Source organism: Danio rerio, chromosome 17, assembly GCF_049306965.1.
Source record: "Danio rerio strain Tuebingen ecotype United States chromosome 17, GRCz12tu, whole genome shotgun sequence".
NCBI classification, from domain to species: Eukaryota; Metazoa; Chordata; class Actinopteri; order Cypriniformes; family Danionidae; genus Danio; species Danio rerio.
Genome location: NC_133192.1, coordinates 33,706,341 through 33,730,755, shown reverse-complemented (window position 1 = coordinate 33,730,755; position 24,415 = coordinate 33,706,341). Strand labels below are relative to the sequence as shown.

Genomic DNA, 24,415 nt, shown 5'->3' with positions numbered 1-24,415 from the left:
CCAGGATCAACATCCCTGAATTTTAATTTTGATGGTCCATGATCAACATTAGTGAATTTTAATCTTGATGGTCCAGGATCAACATCAGTGAATTTTAATCTTGATGGTCCAGGATCAACATCACTGAATTTTAATACTGATGGTCCAGGATCAACATCAGTGAATTTTAATTTTGATGGTCCAGGATCAACATTAGTGAATTTTAATCTTGATGGTCCAGGATCAACATCAGTGAATTTGAATCTTGATGGTCCAGGATCAACATCAGTGAATCTGAATCTTGATGGTCCAGGATCAACATCACTGAATTTTTATCTTGATGGTCCAGGATCAACATTACTAAAGTTTAATATTGATGGTCCAGGATCAACATCAGTGAATTTGAATCTTGATGGTCCAGGATCAACATCAGTGAATCTGAATCTTGATGGTCCTGGATCAACATCCCTGAATTTTAATCTTGATGGTCCAGGATCAACATCCCTGAACTTTAATCTTGATGGTCCAGGATCAACATTAGTGAATTTTAATCTTGATGGTCCAGGATCAACATCAGTGAATTTGAATCTTGATGGTCCAGGATCAACATCAGTGAATCTGAATCTTGATAGTCCAGGATCAACATCACTGAATTTTCATCTTGATGGTCCAGGATCAACATTACTGAATTTTAATCTTGATGGTCCAGGATCAACATCAGTGAATTTGAATCTTGATGGTCCAGGATCAACATCAGTGAATCTGAATCTTGGAGGTCCAGGATCAACATCAGTGAATCTGAATCTTGATAGTCCAGGATCAACATCACTGAATTTCAATCTTGATGGTCCATGATCAACATCAGTGAACTTTAATCTTGATAATTCCAGGATCAACATCACTGAATTTTAATCTTGATGGTCCAGGATCAACATCAGTGAATCTGAATCTTGATGGTCCAGGATCAACATCACTGAATTTTTATCTTGATGGTCCAGGATCAACATTACTGAATTTTAATCTTGATGGTCCAGGATCAACAACAGTGAATTTTAATCTTGATGGTCCAGGATCAACATCACTGAATTTTAATTTTGATGGTCCAGGATCAACCTTACTGAATTTTAATCTTGATGGTCCAGGATCAACATCAGTGAATTTGAATCTTGATGGTCCAGGATCAACATCAGTGAATCTGAATCTTGATGGTCCAGGATCAACATCACTGAATTTTTATCTTGATGGTCCAGGATCAACATTACTAAAGTTTAATATTGATGGTCCAGGATCAACATCAGTGAATTTAAATCTTGATGGTCCAGGATCAACATCAGTGAATCTGAATCTTGATGGTCCTGGATCAACATCCCTGAATTTTAATCTTGATGGTCCAGGAACAACATCCCTGAACTTTAATCTTGATGGTCCAGGATCAACATTAGTGAATTTTAATCTTGATGGTCCAGGATCAACATCAGTGAATTTGAATCTTGATGGTCCAGGATCAACATCAGTGAATCTGAATCTTGATAGTCCAGGATCAACATCACTGAATTTTCATCTTGATGGTCCAGGATCAACATTACTGAATTTTAATCTTGATGGTCCAGGATCAACATCAGTGAATTTGAATCTTGATGGTCCAGGATCAACATCAGTGAATCTGAATCTTGATGGTCCAGGATCAACATCAGTGAATCTGAATCTTGATAGTCCAGGATCAACATCACTGAATTTCAATCTTGATGGTCCATGATCAACATCCGTGAACTTTAATCTTGATGGTCCAGGAACAACATCACTGAATTTTAATCTTGATGGTCCAGGATCAACATCAGTGAATCTGAATCTTGATGGTCCAGGATCAACATCACTGAATTTTTATCTTGATGGTCCAGGATCAACATTACTGAATTTTAATCTTGATGGTCCAGGATCAACAACAGTGAATTTTAATCTTGATGGTCCAGGATCAACATCACTGAATTTTAATTTTGATGGTCCAGGATCAACATTACTGAATTTTAATCTTGATGGTCCAGGATCAACATCAGTGAATCTGAATCTTGATGGTCCAGGATCAACATTAGTGAATTTTAATCTTGATGGTCCAGGATCAACATCAGTGAATTTGGATCTTGATGGTCCAGTATCAACATCAGTGAATCTGAATCTTGATTGTCCAGGATCAACATCACTGAATTTTAATCTTGATGGTCCTGGATCAACATCCGTAAACTTTTATCTTGATGGTCCAGGATCAACATCACTAAATTTTAATCTTGATGTTCCAGGATCAACATCAGTGAATTTTAATCTTGATGGTCCAGGATTAACATCACTGAATTTTAATTTTGATGGTCCAGGATCAACATCAGTGAATTTGAATCTTGATGGTCCAGGATCAACATCACTGAATTTTTATCTTGATGGTCCAGGATCAACGTTACTGAATTTTAATCTTGATGGTCCAGGATCAACATCAGTGAATTTGAATCTTGATGGTCCAGGATCAACATCAGTGAATCTGAATCTTGATGGTCCTGGATCAACATCCCTGAATTTTATTCTTGATGGTCCAGGATCAACATCCCTGAATTTTAATCTTGATGGTCCAGGATCAACATCACTGAATTTTAATCTTGATGGTCCAGGATCAACATCAGTGAATTTTAATCTTGATGGTCCAGGATCAACATTACTGAATTTTAATCTTGATGGTCCAGGATTAACATTACTGAATTTTAATTTTGATGGTCCAGGATCAACATCAGTGAATTTGAATATTGATGGTCCTGGATCAACATCAGTGAATCTGAATCTTGATGGTCCAGGATCAACATCACTGAATTTTTATCTTGATGGTCCAGGATCAACATTACTGAATTTTAATCTTGATGGTCCAGGATCAACATCACTGAAATTTATTCTTGATGGTGTAGGATCAACATCAGTGAATTTTTTTCTTGATGGTCCAGGATCAACATCACTGAATTTTTATCTTGATGGTCCAGGATCAACATTACTAAACTTTAATATTGATGGTCCAGGATCAACATCAGTGAATTTGAATCTTTATGGTCCAGGATCAACATCAGTGAATCTGAATCTTGATGGTCCTGGATCAACATCCCTGAATTTTAATCTTGATGGTCCAGGATCAACATCCCTGAACTTTAATCTTGATGGTCCAGGATCAACATTAGTGAATTTTAATCTTGATGGTCCAGGATCAACATCAGTGAATTTGAATCTTGATGGTCCAGGATCAACATCAGTGAATCTGAATCTTGATAGTCCAGGATCAACATCACTGAATTTTCATCTTGATGGTCCAGGATCAACATTACTGAATTTTAATCTTGATGGTCCAGGATCAACATCAGTGAATTTGAATCTTGATGGTCCAGGATCAACATCAGTGAATCTGAATCTTGATGGTCCAAGATCAACATTAGTGAATTTTAATCTTGATGGTCCAGGATCAACATCAGTGAATTTGAATCTTGATGGTCCAGTATCAACATCAGTGAATCTGAATCTTGATTGTCCAGGATCAACATCACTGAATTTTAATCTTGATGGTCCTGGATCAACATCCGTGAACTTTTATCTTGACGGTCCAGAATCAACATCACTAAATTTTAATCTTGATGGTCCAGGAAAAACATCATTGAATTTTAATCTTGATGGTCCTGGATCAACATCACTGAATTTTAATTTTGATGGTCCAGGATCAACATCAGTGAATTTTAATCTTGATGGTCCAGGATCAACATCACTGAATTTTAATTTTGATGGTCCAGGATCAACATCAGTGAATTTGAATCTTGATGGTCCAGGATCAACATCAGTGAATCTGAATCTTGATGGTCCAGGATCAACATCACTGAATTTTTATCTTGATGGTCCAGGATCAAAATTACTGAATTTTAATCTTGATGGTCCAGGATCAACATTACTGAATTTTAATCTTGATGGTCCAGGATCAACATCAGTGAATTTTATTCTTGATGGTCCAGGATCAACATTACTGAATTTTAATTATGATGGTCCAGGATCAACATCAGTGAATCTGAATCTTGATGGTCCAGGATCCACATCACTGAATTTTAATCTTGATGGTCCAGGATCAACATCACTGAATTTTAATTTTGATGGTCCAGGATCAACATTAGTGAATTTTAATCTTAATGGTCCAGGATCAACATCAGTGAATTTGAATCTTGATGGTCCAGGATCAACATCAGTGAATCTGAATCTTGATCGTCCAGGATCAACATCACTGAATTTTAATCTTGATGGTCCAGGATCAACATCAGTGAATTTGAATCTTGATGGTCCAGGATCAACATCACTGAATCTGAATCTTGATGGTCCAGGATCAACATCACTGAATTTTTATCTTGATGGTCCAGGATCAACGTTACTGAATTTTAATCTTGATGGTCCAGGATCAACATCAGTGAATTTGAATCTTGATGGTCCAGGATCAACATCAGTGAATCTGAATCTTGATGGTCCTGGATCAACATCCCTGAATTTTAATCTTGATGGTCCAGGATCAACATCCCTGAATTTTAATCTTGATGGTCCAGGATCAACATCACTGAATTTTAATCTTGATGGTCCAGGATCAACATCAGTGAATTTTAATCTTGATGGTCCAGGATCAACATTACTGAATTTTAATAATGATGGTCCAGGATCAACATCACTAAATTTGAAATTTGATAGTCCAGGATCAACATCAGTGAATCTGAATCTTGATTGTCCAGGATCAACATCACTGAATTTTAATCTTGATGGTCCTGGATCAACATCACTGAATTTTAATCTTGATGGTCCAGGATCAACATCAGTGAATTTTAATCTTGATGGTCCAGGATCAACATTACTGAATTTTAATATTGATGGTCCAGGATCAACATCACTGAATTGTAATCTTGATGGTCCAGGATCAACATCAGTGAATTTTAATCTTGATGGTCCAGGATCAACATTACTGAATTTTAATATTGATGGTCCAGGATCAACATCACTGAATTTGAATTTTGATGGTCCAGGATCAACATCAGTGAATCTGAATCTTGATTGTTCAGGATCAACATCACTGAATTTTAATCTTGATTGTCCATGATCAACATCAGTGAATTTGAATCTTGATGGTCCAGGATCAACATCACTGAATCTGAATCTTGATGGTCCAGGATCAACATCACTGAATTTTTATCTTGATGGTCCAGGATCAACGTTACTGAATTTGAATCTTGATGGTCCAGGATCAACATCAGTGAATTTGAATCTTGATGGTCCAGGATCAACATCAGTGAATCTGAATCTTGATGGTCCTGGATCAACATCCCTGAATTTTAATCTTGATGGTCCAGGATCAACATCCCTGAATTTTAATCTTGATGGTCCAGGATCAACATCACTGAAATTTAATCTTGATGGTCCATGATCAACATCAGTGAACTTTAATCTTGATGGTCCAGGATCAACATCACTGAATTTTAATCTTGATGGTCCATGACCCACATCAGTGAACTTTAATCTTGATGGTCCAGGATCAACATCACTGAATTTTAATCTTGATGGTTCAGGATCAACATCAGTGAACTTTAATCTTGATGGTCCAGGATCAACATCACTGAATTTTAATCTTGATGGTCCAGGATCAACATCTGTGAATTTTAATCTTGATGGTCCAGGATCAACATTACTGAATTTTAATATTGATGGTCCAGGATCAACATCACTGAATTTGAAATTTGATGGTCCAGGATCAACAACAGTGAATCTGAATCTTGATTGTCCAGGATCAACATCACTGAATTTTAATCTTGATGATCCTGGATCAACATCACTGAATTTTTATCTTGATGGTCCAGGATCAACGTTACTGAATTTTAATCTTGATGGTCCAGGATCAACATCAGTGAATTTGAATCTTGATGGTCCAGGATCAACATCAGTGAATCTGAATCTTGATGGTCCAGGATCAACATCAGTGAATTTTAATCTTGATGGTCCAGGATCAACATTACTGAATTTTAATATTGATGGTCCAGGATCAATATCAGTAAATTTTAATCTTGATGGTCCAGGATCAACATCAGTGAATTTTAATACTGATGGTCCAGGATCAACATTACTGAATTTTAATTTTGATGGTCCAGGATCAACATTAGTGAATTTTAATCTTGATGGTCCAGGTTCAACATCAGTGAATTTGAATCTTGATGGTCTAGGATCAACATCAGTGAATCTGAATCTTGATGGTCCAGGATCAACATCACTGAATTTTTATCTTGATGGTCCAGGATCAACATTACTGAATTTTAATATTGATGGTCCAGGATCAACATCACTGAATTTGAAATTTGATGGTCCAGGATCAACAACAGTGAATCTGAATCTTGATTGTCCAGGATCAACATCACTGAATTTTAATCTTGATGATCCTGGATCAACATCACTGAATTTTAATCTTGATGGTCCAGGATCAACATCAGTGAATTTTAATCTTGATGGTCCAGGATCAACATTACTGAATTTTAATATTGATGGTCCAGGATCAACATCACTGAATTTGAATTTTGATGGTCCAGGATCAACATCAGTGAATCTGAATCTTGATTGTCCAGGATCAACATCACTGAATTTTAATCTTGATGGTCCAGGATCAACATCAGTGAATTTTAATCTTGATGGTCCAGGATCAACATCAGTGAATTTTAATACTGATGGTCCAGGATCAACATTACTGAATTTTAATTTTGATGGTCCAGGATCAACATTAGTGAATTTTAATCTTGATGGTCCAGGTTCAACATCAGTGAATTTGAATCTTGATGGTCTAGGATCAACATCAGTGAATCTGAATCTTGATGGTCCAGGATCAACATCACTGAATTTTTATCTTGATGGTCCAGGATCAACATTACTGAATTTTAATATTGATGGTCTAGGATCAACATCAGTGAATTTGAATCTTGATGGTCCAGGATCAACATCAGTGAATCTGAATCTTGATGGTCCTGAATCAACATCCCTGAATTTTAATCTTGATGGTCCAGGATCAACATCCCTGAACTTTAATCTTGATGGTCCAGGATCAACATCACTGAATTTTAATCTTGATGGTCCAGGATCAACATCAGTGAACTTTTATCTTGATGGTCCAGGATCAACATCACTGAATTTTAATCTTATTGGTCCAGGATCAACATCAGTGAATTTTAATCTTGATGGTCCAGGATCAACATCAGTGAATTTAATCTTGATGGTCCAGGATCAACATCACTGAATTTTAATTTTGATGGTCCAGGATCAACATCAGTGAATTTTAATCTTGATGGTCCAGGATCAACATCAGTGAATCTGAATCTTGATGGTCCAGGATCAAAATCACAGATTTTTTATCTTGATGGTCCAGGATCAACATTACTGAATTTTAATCTTGATGGTCCAGGATCAACATCAGTGAATTTGAATCTTGATGGTCCAGGATCAACATCAGTGAATCTGAATCTTGATGGTCCAGGATCAACATTAGTGAATTTTAATCTGGATGGTCCAGGATCAACATCAGTGAATTTGAATCTTGATGGTCCAGTATCAACATCAGTGAATCTGAATCTTGATTGTCCAGGATCAACATCAGTGATTTTTAATCTTAATGGTCCTGGATCAACATCCGTGAACTTTAATCTTGACGGTCCAGAATCAACATTACTAAATTTTAATCTTGATGGTCCAGGATCAACTTCAGTGAATTTTAATCTTGATGGTCCAGGATCAACATCAGGGAATTTTCATTTTGATGGTTCAGGATCAACATCACTGAATTTTAATTTTGATGGTCCAGGATCAACATCAGTGAATTTGAACCTTGATGGTCCAGGATCAACATTAGTGAATTTTAATCTTGATGGTCCCGGATCAACATCACTGAATTTTTATCTTGATGGTCCAGGATCAACATTACTGAATTTTAATCTTGATGGTCCAGGATCAACATCAATGAAGTTTAATCTTGATGGTCCAGGGTCAACATCAGTGAATTTTAATCTTCATGGTCCAGGATCAACATCACTGAATCTGAATCTTAATGGTCCAGGATCAACATCACTGAATTTTTATCTTGATGGTCCAGGATAAACATTACTGAATTTTAATATTGATGGTCCAGGATCAACATCAGTGAATTTGATTCTCGATGGTCCAGGATCAACATCAGTGAATCTGAATCTTGATGGTAATGGATCAACATCCCTGATTTTTAATGTTGATGGTCCAGGATCAACATCCCTGAACTTTAATCTTGATGGTCCACGATCAACATCACTGAATCTGAATCTTAATGGTCCAGGATCAACATCACTGAATTTTTATCTTGATGGTCCAGGATCAACATTACTGAATTTTAATCTTGATGGTCCAGGGTCAACATCAGTGAATTTTAATCTTGATGGTCCAGGATCAACATCACTGAATCTGAATCTTAATGGTCCAGGATCAACATCACTGAATTTTTATCTTGATGGTAATGGATCAACATCCCTGATTTTTAATGTTGATGGTCCAGGATCAACATCCCTGAACTTTAATCTTGATGGTCCAGGATCAACATCACTGAATCTGAATCTTAATGGTCCAGGATCAACATCACTGAATTTATATCTTGATGGTCCTGGATCAACATTACTGAATTTTAATATTGATGGTCCAGGATCAACATCAGTGAATTTTAATCTTGATGGTCCAGGATCAACATCACTGAATCTGAATCTTAATGGTCCAGGATCAACATCACTGAATTTTTATCTTGATGGTCCAGGATCAACATTACTGAATTTTAATATTGATGGTCCAGGATCAACATCAGTGAATTTGATTCTCGATGGTCCAGGATCAACATCAGTGAATCTGAATCTTGATGGTAATGGATCAACATCCCTGATTTTTAATGTTGATGGTCCAGGATCAACATCCCTGAACTTTAATCTTGATGGTCCAGGATCAACATCACTGAATCTGAATCTTAATGGTCCAGGATCAACATCACTGAATTTTTATCTTGATGGTCCAGGATTAACATTACTGAATTTTAATATTGATGGTCCAGGATCAACATCCCTGAATTTTAATCTTGATGGTCCAGGATCAACATCACTGAATCTGAATCTTAATGGTCCAGGATCAACATCACTGAATTTTTATCTTGATGGTCCAGGATCAACATTACTGAATTTTAATATTGATGGTCCAGGATCAACATCAGTGAATTTGATTCTCGATGGTCCAGGATCAACATCAGTGAATCTGAATCTTGATGGTAATGGATCAACATCCCTGATTTTTAATGTTGATGGTCCAGGATCAACATCCCTTAACTTTAATCTTGATGGTCCAGGATCAACATCACTGAATTTTAATCTTGATGGTCCAGGATCAACATCAGTGAACTTTTATCTTGATGGTCCAGGATCAACATCACTGAATTTTAATCTTGATGGTCCAGGATCAACATCAGTGAATCTGAATCTTGATGGTCCAGGATCAACATCACTGAATTTTTATCTTGATGGTCCAGGATCAACATCACTGAATTTTAATCTTGATGGTCCAGGATCAACATCAGTGAACTTTTATCTTGATGGTCCAGGATCAACATCACTGAATTTTAATCTTATTGGTCCAGGATCAACATCAGTGAATTTTAATCTTGATGGTCCAGGATCAACATCAGTGAATTTAATCTTGATGGTCCAGGATCAACATCACTGAATTTTAATTTTGATGGTCCAGGATCAACATCAGTGAATTTTAATCTTGATGGTCCAGGATCAACATCAGTGAATCTGAATCTTGATGGTCCAGGATCAAAATCACAGATTTTTTATCTTGATGGTCCAGGATCAACATCAGTGAATTTGAATCTTGATGGTCCAGGATCAACATCAGTGAATCTGAATCTTGATGGTCCTGGATCAACATCCCTGAATTTTAATCTTGATGGTCCAGGATCAACATCCCTGAATTTTAATCTTGATGGTCCAGGATCAACATCACTGAAATTTAATCTTGATGGTCCATGATCAACATCAGTGAACTTTAATCTTGATGGTCCAGGATCAACATCACTGAATTTTAATCTTGATGGTCCATGATCCACATCAGTGAACTTTAATCTTGATGGTCCAGGATCAACATCACTGAATTTTAATCTTGATGGTTCAGGATCAACATCAGTGAACTTTAATCTTGATGGTCCAGGATCAACATCACTGAATTTTAATCTTGATGGTCCAGGATCAACATCTGTGAATTTTAATCTTGATGGTCCAGGATCAACATTACTGAATTTTAATATTGATGGTCCAGGATCAACATCACTGAATTTGAAATTTGATGGTCCAGGATCAACAACAGTGAATCTGAATCTTGATTGTCCAGGATCAACATCACTGAATTTTAATCTTGATGATCCTGGATCAACATCACTGAATTTTTATCTTGATGGTCCAGGATCAACGTTACTGAATTTTAATCTTGATGGTCCAGGATCAACATCAGTGAATTTGAATCTTGATGGTCCAGGATCAACATCAGTGAATCTGAATCTTGATGGTCCAGGATCAACATCAGTGAATTTTAATCTTGATGGTCCAGGATCAACATTACTGAATTTTAATATTGATGGTCCAGGATCAATATCAGTAAATTTTAATCTTGATGGTCCAGGATCAACATCAGTGAATTTTAATACTGATGGTCCAGGATCAACATTACTGAATTTTAATTTTGATGGTCCAGGATCAACATTAGTGAATTTTAATCTTGATGGTCCAGGTTCAACATCAGTGAATTTGAATCTTGATGGTCTAGGATCAACATCAGTGAATCTGAATCTTGATGGTCCAGGATCAACATCACTGAATTTTTATCTTGATGGTCCAGGATCAACATTACTGAATTTTAATATTGATGGTCCAGGATCAACATCACTGAATTTGAAATTTGATGGTCCAGGATCAACAACAGTGAATCTGAATCTTGATTGTCCAGGATCAACATCACTGAATTTTAATCTTGATGATCCTGGATCAACATCACTGAATTTTAATCTTGATGGTCCAGGATCAACATCAGTGAATTTTAATCTTGATGGTCCAGGATCAACATTACTGAATTTTAATATTGATGGTCCAGGATCAACATCACTGAATTTGAATTTTGATGGTCCAGGATCAACATCAGTGAATCTGAATCTTGATTGTCCAGGATCAACATCACTGAATTTTAATCTTGATGGTCCAGGATCAACATCAGTGAATTTTAATCTTGATGGTCCAGGATCAACATCAGTGAATTTTAATACTGATGGTCCAGGATCAACATTACTGAATTTTAATTTTGATGGTCCAGGATCAACATTAGTGAATTTTAATCTTGATGGTCCAGGTTCAACATCAGTGAATTTGAATCTTGATGGTCTAGGATCAACATCAGTGAATCTGAATCTTGATGGTCCAGGATCAACATCACTGAATTTTTATCTTGATGGTCCAGGATCAACATTACTGAATTTTAATATTGATGGTCTAGGATCAACATCAGTGAATTTGAATCTTGATGGTCCAGGATCAACATCAGTGAATCTGAATCTTGATGGTCCTGAATCAACATCCCTGAATTTTAATCTTGATGGTCCAGGATCAACATCCCTGAACTTTAATCTTGATGGTCCAGGATCAACATCACTGAATTTTAATCTTGATGGTCCAGGATCAACATCAGTGAACTTTTATCTTGATGGTCCAGGATCAACATCACTGAATTTTAATCTTATTGGTCCAGGATCAACATCAGTGAATTTTAATCTTGATGGTCCAGGATCAACATCAGTGAATTTAATCTTGATGGTCCAGGATCAACATCACTGAATTTTAATTTTGATGGTCCAGGATCAACATCAGTGAATTTTAATCTTGATGGTCCAGGATCAACATCAGTGAATCTGAATCTTGATGGTCCAGGATCAAAATCACAGATTTTTTATCTTGATGGTCCAGGATCAACATTACTGAATTTTAATCTTGATGGTCCAGGATCAACATCAGTGAATTTGAATCTTGATGGTCCAGGATCAACATCAGTGAATCTGAATCTTGATGGTCCAGGATCAACATTAGTGAATTTTAATCTGGATGGTCCAGGATCAACATCAGTGAATTTGAATCTTGATGGTCCAGTATCAACATCAGTGAATCTGAATCTTGATTGTCCAGGATCAACATCAGTGATTTTTAATCTTAATGGTCCTGGATCAACATCCGTGAACTTTAATCTTGACGGTCCAGAATCAACATTACTAAATTTTAATCTTGATGGTCCAGGATCAACTTCAGTGAATTTTAATCTTGATGGTCCAGGATCAACATCAGGGAATTTTCATCTTGATGGTTCAGGATCAACATCACTGAATTTTAATTTTGATGGTCCAGGATCAACATCAGTGAATTTGAACCTTGATGGTCCAGGATCAACATTAGTGAATTTTAATCTTGATGGTCCCGGATCAACATCACTGAATTTTTATCTTGATGGTCCAGGATCAACATTACTGAATTTTAATCTTGATGGTCCAGGATCAACATCAATGAAGTTTAATCTTGATGGTCCAGGGTCAACATCAGTGAATTTTAATCTTCATGGTCCAGGATCAACATCACTGAATCTGAATCTTAATGGTCCAGGATCAACATCACTGAATTTTTATCTTGATGGTCCAGGATCAACATTACTGAATTTTAATATTGATGGTCCAGGATCAACATCAGTGAATTTGATTCTCGATGGTCCAGGATCAACATCAGTGAATCTGAATCTTGATGGTAATGGATCAACATCCCTGATTTTTAATGTTGATGGTCCAGGATCAACATCCCTGAACTTTAATCTTGATGGTCCACGATCAACATCACTGAATCTGAATCTTAATGGTCCAGGATCAACATCACTGAATTTTTATCTTGATGGTCCAGGATCAACATTACTGAATTTTAATCTTGATGGTCCAGGGTCAACATCAGTGAATTTTAATCTTGATGGTCCAGGATCAACATCACTGAATCTGAATCTTAATGGTCCAGGATCAACATCACTGAATTTTTATCTTGATGGTAATGGATCAACATCCCTGATTTTTAATGTTGATGGTCCAGGATCAACATCCCTGAACTTTAATCTTGATGGTCCAGGATCAACATCACTGAATCTGAATCTTAATGGTCCAGGATCAACATCACTGAATTTATATCTTGATGGTCCTGGATCAACATTACTGAATTTTAATATTGATGGTCCAGGATCAACATCAGTGAATTTTAATCTTGATGGTCCAGGATCAACATCACTGAATCTGAATCTTAATGGTCCAGGATCAACATCACTGAATTTTTATCTTGATGGTCCAGGATCAACATTACTGAATTTTAATATTGATGGTCCAGGATCAACATCAGTGAATTTGATTCTCGATGGTCCAGGATCAACATCAGTGAATCTGAATCTTGATGGTAATGGATCAACATCCCTGATTTTTAATGTTGATGGTCCAGGATCAACATCCCTGAACTTTAATCTTGATGGTCCAGGATCAACATCACTGAATCTGAATCTTAATGGTCCAGGATCAACATCACTGAATTTTTATCTTGATGGTCCAGGATTAACATTACTGAATTTTAATATTGATGGTCCAGGATCAACATCCCTGAATTTTAATCTTGATGGTCCAGGATCAACATCACTGAATCTGAATCTTAATGGTCCAGGATCAACATCACTGAATTTTTATCTTGATGGTCCAGGATCAACATTACTGAATTTTAATATTGATGGTCCAGGATCAACATCAGTGAATTTGATTCTCGATGGTCCAGGATCAACATCAGTGAATCTGAATCTTGATGGTAATGGATCAACATCCCTGATTTTTAATGTTGATGGTCCAGGATCAACATCCCTTAACTTTAATCTTGATGGTCCAGGATCAACATCACTGAATTTTAATCTTGATGGTCCAGGATCAACATCAGTGAACTTTTATCTTGATGGTCCAGGATCAACATCACTGAATTTTAATCTTGATGGTCCAGGATCAACATCAGTGAATCTGAATCTTGATGGTCCAGGATCAACATCACTGAATTTTTATCTTGATGGTCCAAGATCAACATCACTGAATTTTTATCTTGATGGTCCAGGATCAACATTACTGAATTTTAATCTTGATGGTCCAGGATCAACATCAGTGAATTTGAATCTTGATGGTCCAGAATCAACATCAGTGAATCTGAATCTTGATGGTCCAGGATCAACATTAGTGAATTTTAATCTTGATGGTCCAGGATCAACATCAGTGAATTTGAATCTTGATGGTCCAGTATCAACATCAGTGAATCTGAATCTTGATTGTCCAGGATCAACATCACTGAATTTTAATCTTGATGGTCCTGGATCAACATCCGTGAACTTTTATCTTGACGGTCCAGGATCAACATCACTGAATTTTATTTTTGATGGTCCAGGATCAACATTAGTGAATTTTAATCTTGATGGTCCAGGATCAACATCAGTGAATTTGAATCTTGATGGTCCAGGATCAACATTAGTGAATTTTAATCTTAATGGTCCAGGATCAACATCAGTGATTTTGAATCTTGATGGTCCAGGATCAACATCAGTGAATCTGAATCTTGATAGTCCAGGATCAACATCACTGAATTTTTATCTTGATGGTCCAGGATCAACATCCCTGAATTTTAATATTGATGGTCCAGGATCAACATCACTGAATTTTAATCTTGATGGTCCATGATCAACATCAGTGAACTTTAATCTTGATGGTCCAGAATCAACATCAGTGAATCTGAATCTTGATGGTCCAGGATCAACATTAGTGAATTTTAATCTTGATGGTCCAGGATCAACATCAGTGAATTTGAATCTTGATGGTCCAGTATCAACATCAGTGAATCTGAATCTTGATTGTCCAGGATCAACATCACTGAATTTGAATCTTGATGGTCCAGTATCAACATCAGTGAATCTGAATCTTGACGGTCCAGGATCAACATCACTGAATTTTATTTTTGATGGTCCAGGATCAACATTAGTGAATTTTAATCTTGATGGTCCAGGATCAACATCAGTGAATTTGAATCTTGATGGTCCAGGATCAACATTAGTGAATTTTAATCTTAATGGTCCAGGATCAACATCAGTGATTTTGAATCTTGATGGTCCAGGATCAACATCAGTGAATCTGAATCTTGATAGTCCAGGATCAACATCACTGAATTTTTATCTTGATGGTCCAGGATCAACATCCCTGAATTTTAATATTGATGGTCCAGGATCAACATCACTGAATTTTAATCTTAATGGTCCATGATCAACATCAGTGAACTTTAATCTTGATGGTCCAGGATCAACATCACTGCATTTTAATCTTGATGGTCTAGGATCAACATCAGTGAACTTTTATCTTGATGGTCCAGGATCAACAACAATAAATTGAAATCTTGATGGTCCAGGATCAACATCAGTGAATTTTAATCTTGATGGTCCAGGATCAACATCAGTGAATTTTAATCTTGATGGTCCAGGATCAACATCAGTAATATTTAATCTTGATGGTCCAGGATCAACATCACTGAATTTTAATCTTGATTGTCCAGGATCAACATCAGTATATTTTAATTTGGATGGTCCAGGATCAACATCAGTGAATTTTTATCTTGATGGTCCAGGATCAACAACAGTATATTTAAATCTTGATGTTGATCCTGGACCATCAAGATTAAAATTCAGTGATGTTGATCCTGGACCATCAAAATTAAAATGTAGATTTTAATTTCAGTGAATTTTAATCTTGATGGTCCAGGATCAACATCAGTGAATTTTAATCTTGATGGTCCAGGATCAACATTAGTGAATTTTTATCTTGATGGTCCAGGATCAACATCACTGAGATTTAATTTTGATGGTCCAGGATCAACATTAGTGAATTTTTATCTTGATGGTCCAGGATCAACATCACTGAATTTGAATCTTAATGGTCCAGGATCAACATCAGTGAATTTTAGTCTTGATGGTCTAGTATCAACATCAGTAAATTTTAATCTTGATGGTCCATGATCAACATCACTGAATTTTAATCTTGATGGTCCAGTATCAACATCAGTGAATATTCATCTTGCTGGTCCAGGATCAACATCAGTGAATACTATTTTGATGGTCCAGGATCAACATCACTGAATTTTAATCTTGATGGTCCAGGATCAACATCAGTGAACTTTTATCTTGATAGTCCAGGATCAACATCAGTGAATTTTAATTCAGATGGTCCAGGATCAACATCAGTGAATTTGAGTCTTGATGGTCCAGGATCAACATCAGTTAATTTTTATCTTGATGGTCCAGGATCAACATCAGTAAATTTTAATCTTGATGGTCCAGGATCAACATCAGTAAATTTTAACCTTCATGGTCCAGGATCAACAACAGTGAATTTTTATCTTGATGGTCCAGGATCATCATCACTGAATTTTTAATCTTGATAGTCCTGGATCAACATCAGTGAACTTTAATTTTGATGGTCCAGGATCAACATCAGTGAATTTTAATCTTGATGGTCCAGGATCAACATCAGTGAATTTTAATATTGATGGTCCAGGATCAACATCAGTGAATTTTAATCTTGATGGTCCAGGATCAACATCAGTGAATTTTAATCTTGATGGTCCAGGATCAACATCAGTGAATTATAATTTCAATGGTCCAGGATCAACATCAGTGAATTTGAGTCTTGCTGGTCCAGGATCAACATCAGTGAATTTTAATCTTGATGGTCCAGGATCAACATCACTGATTTTTTAATCTTGATAGTCCAGGATCAACATCAGTGAACTTTAATTTTGATGGTCCAGGATCAACATCAGTAAATTTTAATCTTGATGGTCCAGGATCAACATCAGTAATATTTAATCTTGATGGTCCTGGATCAACATCAGTGAATTTGAGTCTTGCTGGTCCAGAATCAACATTAGTGAATTTTAATCTTGATGGTTCAGGATCAACATCAGTGAATTTTTATCTTGATGGCCTAGGATCAACATCAGTAAATTTTAATCTTAATGGTCCAGGATCAACATCACTGAATTTTAATCTTGATGGTCCTGTATCAACATCAGTGAATAATTATCTTGCTGGTCCAGGATCAACATCAGTGAATTTGAGTCTTGATGGTCCAGGATCAACATCACTGAATTTTAATCTTGATGGTCCAGGATCAACATCAGTGAATTTTAATCTTGATGGTCCAGGATCAACATCTGTAAATTAGAATCTTGCTGGTCCAGGATCAACATCAATGATTTTTAATCTTGATGGTCCAGGATCAACATCTGTAAATTAGAATCTTGCTGGTCCAGGATCAACATAAATGATTTATAATCTTGATGGTCCAGGATCAACATCACTGAATTTTAATCTTGATGGTCAGTAATATATTTTTAATGTTGATGGTCCAGGATCAACATCCCTGAACTTTAATCTTGATGGTCCAGGATCAACATCACTGAATTTTAATCTTGATGGTCCAGGATCAACATCAGTGAACTTTTATCTTGATGGTCCAGGATCAACATCACTGAATTTTAATTTTGATGGTCCAGGATCAACATCAGTGAATCTGAATCTTGATGGTCCAGGATCAACATCACTGAATTTTTATCTTGATGGTCCAAGATCAACATCACTGAATTTTTATCTTAATGGTTCAGGATCGACATTACTGAATTTTAATCTTGATGGTCCAGGATCAACATCAGTGAATTTTAATCTTGGTGGTCCAGGATCAACATCAGTGAATTTTACTCTTGATGGTCCAAGATCAACATCGCTGAATTTTAATCTTGATGGTCCAGGATCAACATCAGTGAATCTGAATCTTGATGGTCCAGGATCAACATCACTGAATTTTTATCTTGATGGTCCAAGATCAACATCACTGAATTTTTATCTTGATGGTCCAGGATCAACATTACTGAATTTTAATCTTGATGGTCCAGGATCAACATCAGTGAATTTTAATCTTCATGGTCCAGGATCAACATCAGTGAATTTTACTCTTGATTGTCCAGGATCAACATCTGTATATTTTAATTTTGATGGTCCAGGATCAACATCACTGAATTTTAAATTTTGATGGTCCAGGATAAACAATAATGAATTTGAATCTTGATGGTCCAGGATCAACATCACTGAATTTTAATTTTGATGGTCCAGGATCAACATCAGTGAATTTTAATCTTGATGATCCAGGATTAACATCTGTATATCTTAATTTTGATGGTCCAGGATAAACATCAGTGAATTTTACTCTTTATTGTCCAGGATCAACATCTCTGGATTAGAATTTTGATGGTCAAGGGTCAACATCACTGAATTTAAATCTTGATGGTCCAGGATCAACATCAGTCAATTTTACTCTTGATGGTCCAAGATCAACATCACTGAGTTTGAGTCTTGATTGTCCTGGAGCATCATCAGTAAATTTTATTCTTGATGGTCCAGGATCAACATTAGTGAATTAAAATCTTGATGGTCCAGGATTGACATCAGTGAATTCGAATCTTTATGGTCCAGGATTAACATCAGTGAATTTGAATCTTGATGGTCCAGGATCAACATCTGTAAATTTTAATCTTGATGGTCCAGGATCAACATCAGTGAATTTTAATCTTGATGGTCCAGGATCAATATCAGTGAATTTGAATCTTGATGGTCCGGGATCAACATCAACGATTATTAATTTTGATGATCCATGATCAACATCAATGAATTTGAATCTTAATGGTCCAGGATCAACATCTGTAAGTTAGAATCTTGATGGTCCAGGATCAACATCAGTGAATTTTAATCTTGATGGCAATAAGGCACACGTGCGCAAGCTTACGCTGCCAATTCATTGGCATTTCATTTCATTTCATTGGCCCGTACTCTTTCAGACGATTAGCTTTCTGAATTGAAATCCCCATTTGTGAATTAAGTAAATTCACTTATAGCATTTCCGTTCCCCTCCTCGGGGAACGAGGGTTATTTTAGTAACCAGAGCGTTTTCAACATTGGTTTTTTCATTGAGTTAACATTTATTATGTTAACCAATTGTTTGTTGTCTATTTAAACAGTTTTTTTTTTTTGCTGGTTTTATTTAATGATTGTTCTGTCATAGTTTTCTATTCTTTAACTTGTTAGTGATGCATCTTTTTTTACTTATTTGCTTTTTTAGAGTGGAACAAACATCGAGGAGCATCTACAAGACATCTTAGCAAGCGCTCAGCCTTATCTCCTGGCTGTAGGTCCTCAGAAGATTCAATTCACCGGTTCTTCATCATCCTTGATCAGCATGCCATTCCATGCAAGTCCGCTTCTTCTCTTGGAGCTTTTGATGAACTGTTTAAGGCACATTATGTTTTTGGCACCTCTTACAACACTATGCTGCACAACATGTACACTTTCATTCAAACCACTGTGTACAACATAGATGTTGGGAAAGTGAAAGAAAGTCCTCGTGTTGCTGAGGTTAGAGCAAGGCTGCTTAACTCGGTGCCTAAGGTTCCATTGCATTCATGAAGTGTTTTGTTTGCGAGACTGAATTACCGGTAAATGGTTCAAAAATGCTTGTTAGGCACTTCAAGATTAGTTCATGGTTTGGTTCCTGGAAAGAGCCTTCGACTTAAATGTGTAGAGGCAGAATGCGGTTCTGAGTTTGGTACCTTCTCAGGTTTTAGAAAACATTTAAATATAAAACATCCTGAACAATGTGAACAGAGTTGTGACCCTAGTGGCATCTGTGTGGCAGACGAAGAAGTTAGTGCTGAAATGTTTCACCAGAGTGACAGTGCTGAAGAAGTGGCCACAACATCTGTAATGTTAAAGTCGAATAAGATCGCTTTAGATATGTGTGCGTTTGCTGTTGCACAACTGAAAGTTGCTGGTTTAAGTCAGTCTGCTATAAATGGTTTTGTTTCATCTATGGAAGAAGTTAGAGGTGGCCCAGAGATTGCTTCAAAATTAGGTGTGGTAATGTCTGAAATGGTCTATGCTGTAAAGTGGATCAAACATCATGGCACAGAGTATCGTCCTGACTTTATTATCTGCACAGAAGTAGCATGTGAGATGCCAGTGTTTTGTAAGATCATGACTCTAGCTGTCAAAGATGAAAATGTACTGTTATGTGGCACACTAATGGAAACTGTTTGTTTTGATGAGCATTACTATGCATTTACAGTCAGACTGCATCCAGACAAAGTTTTTACAGTAGTTAATGAGCTTTGTTTTTTCAAACCATTTGATCTTCAAAGAAAATATGGCACAACAGATTCTGTACTTCATATGGTACCATATTGCCATTTTTTGCAGACTTAATATTTTTGCACTGTATTTTTGTAAGCCTGGATGTTTTTAACTGATATTGAGTTTGGTTTTCTGTTTTATTTGTTGGTTAATGTATTTTAGTATGTTTAGTAGCATTAAAGAATTGCACCAGAGTGAAATAATGACAGTTAAAGCAACACCATATGGGTTGTAAATCGACTCTTTATTAGTGATGTATTAACATTTAACCTGAGTTAATTTCTGTGTGGTGTTAAATTAAGGAACACCGGTCAGAGCAATTTCTCGATAGAGTAAAACAGCTTAACAATTTTCAGTGTTGACCAGTGTTAAATTTTAACTCAAAATCAAGTTAATCTTACTCTGAAAATATAACACAATGAAAAGTGTTCATTTAACACCAATTCTGAATACACTCCCGTGCAGTGTTAAATTGAACTCTTTAAGAGTTTACTCAACACAGCAAAATTTACTGTGTGGTGAAGAAAGATGTGGTAGGCCAAGAAAAATATCTGACAAACCACATACCACTTCATAGAGCTCCATGAACATCTCGCTGCTCATAATGTCATTGTAGATCATTCACAAAGAACAACTCAATGTAAGGGTGATGCAGAAAAAGCTTTTTCTGCATTCTACCAACAAGCTGAGTCTTTTGAGGTATTCAGAGGCTCATCTGGACAAGCCTGAATCATTTTGGAAAAATATTCCAAGGACAGACTGGGTCACAATAACAGGCAGAAAAACAGCACAGGATATATGGCAACCACGGGTACTGAAAACCTTGTCAGAGTTAAAGGTGGCATAGATTTCTACCCAGTATCAGCAGATTCTAAAGAACTTTGTTGAGGAATCAGTCAAGAGGCTAAAGTTACTCCAGGGTTAGATGTTTTAGCAGGACAATCACCCAAAGGAAAGTTCCAGACCTACCAAGGAATTCATGCTCAAACAGGATACAATGTCCTAAAATGGCCATCCCAGTCACCAAACTTGAAAATCATTAAAAGCATCTACAGGTTGTATTTCAGCAAAAGGTGGCTGAACAAAAGACTGATGTCATTGTTATGTTGGGTGCCCACATTTTTGCACCTCTCTGATTTTGTTATGATTTAAATTGCATTGCATCTGTTGATTAAATAAATGTTATATCAGTATTTCTGAAATGTTGCTTTTTCCCTAGGGTATAAGATATATCCAAATGAAACTGCAACTTTGAAAAGCCAGCAGACTGTAACATGCAATTATGATACTATCAGGGGTACTAAAAGATAGCTCTTCAATGTTTATTTTCAATATAACTAGGATATTTCTCAATATATCTTTTTGTGTTTAAAAAGACTTGATTTTGGATGAACTATCCTTTAGAGCAGGGGTTTCCAAACTTTTCAGTACGCGACCCCCAAAATTACAATGCCAGTGACTCGCAACCCCCAATATCCTCTGAGGTGGTTATAAATTCAAAACCTTGCATGCAATGGCGCAAACACACCAATGGACCCAAGTCTATTCTTCGCTTAATTTTTCTAATGTGTGCCAGTGATGTAAATGTGCCAGAAAGTTTAACCTGGTATTATAAAATCAATATGCTGCATTTGACGCTAATGCTGTGTCTTTAATATAATGTATTTACCTCAGGGGTCGCAATCCAATATAACTAGTAACTATAAGCTACTATATAGTATATAGTATCTAAAAACAACTATTCAGTAGGTTATGGATAAACTATGGTAATACTTATTTATTAAATAGAAAGGTTTATTAAAAATAAATAGATATTTGGAAATCACCAGGCGACCCCCCTACCCCCCTTCAATGTCCCGCGACCCCTCGGGGGGTCCCGACCCCCACTTTGAGAACCACTGCTTTAGAGAAACAAAATCACAAACACTTTCATGTAATCTTGGTAATACTGGTTGTAATTAGGCAGTGTTTCCATAAGAAGTTCTAGACACTTTTTTTTCATTGCACTAATTTACTGATAAACTGTCTCAATTTTCTGAAAAACATAGTTATATGAATGTCGTACCAGTTATTTTTATCTCTTGATCCTCCAAGTCCAAGTATGATGATGTATTTCTAAAGCGTTTCTCACTGAGCCCATCTGAGCTCTTGATTATCACGGACGACCCTGCCATTGTATTCACAATTGGCTCTGAAATAAAAGTTAAATCCTATTCACTAAAGCATGTCCGGATCAGTGAGAGAGAAAGAGACAGGCTGATTTAAAAGACAGATGCAGAGGGTTGCAAAAGGACAGTGAAGGATTGGCACATAAATAAACTAAGACTTGTGGATAAGTGCCATTGCGTGCCCTCACTGCAGTGGTACCTGGTGTTAGTTCATCAGAGCCCAGTCATGCAGTTGTGCCGCTCCATGCCTCAAGAACCGCATGCAAAAGATTAGTGTGCTGCAGAGAGGGAGTTTTCCTTCAGCTCATCGTGAGGAAATGTATTTAGCCATACAGAGCCAGAATAGGTGCCAACAGATGCAAGGTAATGTAGAGTCAATGATGCATCATCTCACATAAGAAATTTGAAACTCACACTATTTTCTTTTCAGCAGCTCCCACTCACTTGCTTCCTTTGTAAAAGAGTAAATTCCTTTGTAAAAATCAGTATCCTGACCGTGGATCTAATTCAGTAGCTATCCTATATTAAAAAAATTAAATTCCAGTTTCAAATAAAAATACTAGTTTCAAACAGTAGCTGTTTCCTTCCTCATATTTTTATGCAAATATTAAAATATAGCATAAAATGCTCAATGGAAAGCAAAGACATGCATAAGTTTAGAATATGCTCATATAAACTGCGCACTACTGAGTAGGATACATTTTTTTGATCCAGTAAGAAAAAAATGTGCATAAACTATGATGTAAAACCTGAACAAATTCCAGCATGTGCATAGACAGTTTCAACAGATCATGTGATAACAAACATGGGTACGATGGAACGACATTAATGGACAAACTAACCAATAGTCTGACCGCATTGCACAATAGGGTTAGGCGATGTCGAATAATTTGGCATCGTACGAGGTCTAATGTGAAACGATGGCATCGTCATCATAGAATAATTAATTAATTTATAATAACGAACTACCTGACCTGCGTCCCATAACCAAATCATAAATACATAAAGATAAGTTAAACACAAATTGCCACCTGTCAATCACTTTTTCCGCGGGACTCTGGCATGAATAGGCAGTGTGATTAATCTGTGTCGTTATAATGGTTTCGACAAACTTGGTTGGTAAAAAGGTACACAACCAACAGGAACCAACCAACATTATCTGAGGTTTTCACTAAAATGACTAAGTACAAGCATGAAAGCGAAAGATTGAAGCAATGTACTGACGCTGTGACATGTTGTGAAAGATTCAAAAGACTGAAGAGTCACTAGATGAAGACAGGATTAATTAAATATCACCTTTAATAACTATAGTGAGATGCGATCCAGCAGTACACCTTTGACAAACTGTTTGACCTGCACTGCTGTCTGGGGTTTTTTGCTCAAAGGACCCGTTGTCTGCCTGGAGCTCAGATGTGTGCTGCACATACACTGCAGAGCATGCCAGAATGTGCGCGTTGTCACGTCATGTGTGTTTTCAGCAGAGATTTGGAGATCTGTTCAGAAAAGCTAGGTAAAACGCCAGTGTGGACGTGGATAGTTTTAGTTCTAAAATGCCATTTTAACACTAGGACATTTTAGTGTAAACGGGGCCTAAGTATGTATTTTTTGTGAGCGGGTTGCTGCTGTGACGGTGGGGTAAGGAATCGCGATGCCGGCTCAGCATCATTATGTCTATTGACCCAACTCTATTGCACAACATCTGAAATGTTGCTTTGATCATTCTAAAACCCCTAAGCCAAAGTTTGTCATCAAAATGCTTTGGTATTATTTCTACTCAGAACTGTCTTGAGCATCTGTGCTCTCAATGAGTAGTCTCGAGCCTCCAAACGCAT

General features: G+C 36.7%; 1 protein-coding gene across 8 annotated transcripts in view; it reads right to left on the bottom strand.

The window, feature by feature from the left end:
* Positions 1 to 24,415, bottom strand: part of LOC141378611 (uncharacterized) — a 167,170-nt gene that overhangs the window by 125,758 nt on the left and 16,997 nt on the right. For 2 of the 8 annotated variants that reach the window (XM_073928647.1, XM_073928648.1), the window contains exon 4: positions 19,260 to 22,606. The exons of the other annotated variants lie outside the window; for them this stretch is intronic. In XM_073928647.1, the coding sequence (XP_073784748.1) occupies positions 22,464 to 22,606 (143 nt within the window). In that variant the 3' untranslated portion in view covers positions 19,260 to 22,463. Of the gene's footprint in view, positions 1 to 19,259; positions 22,607 to 24,415 lie in introns of those variants that run through there. 8 annotated transcript variants of the gene reach the window in all.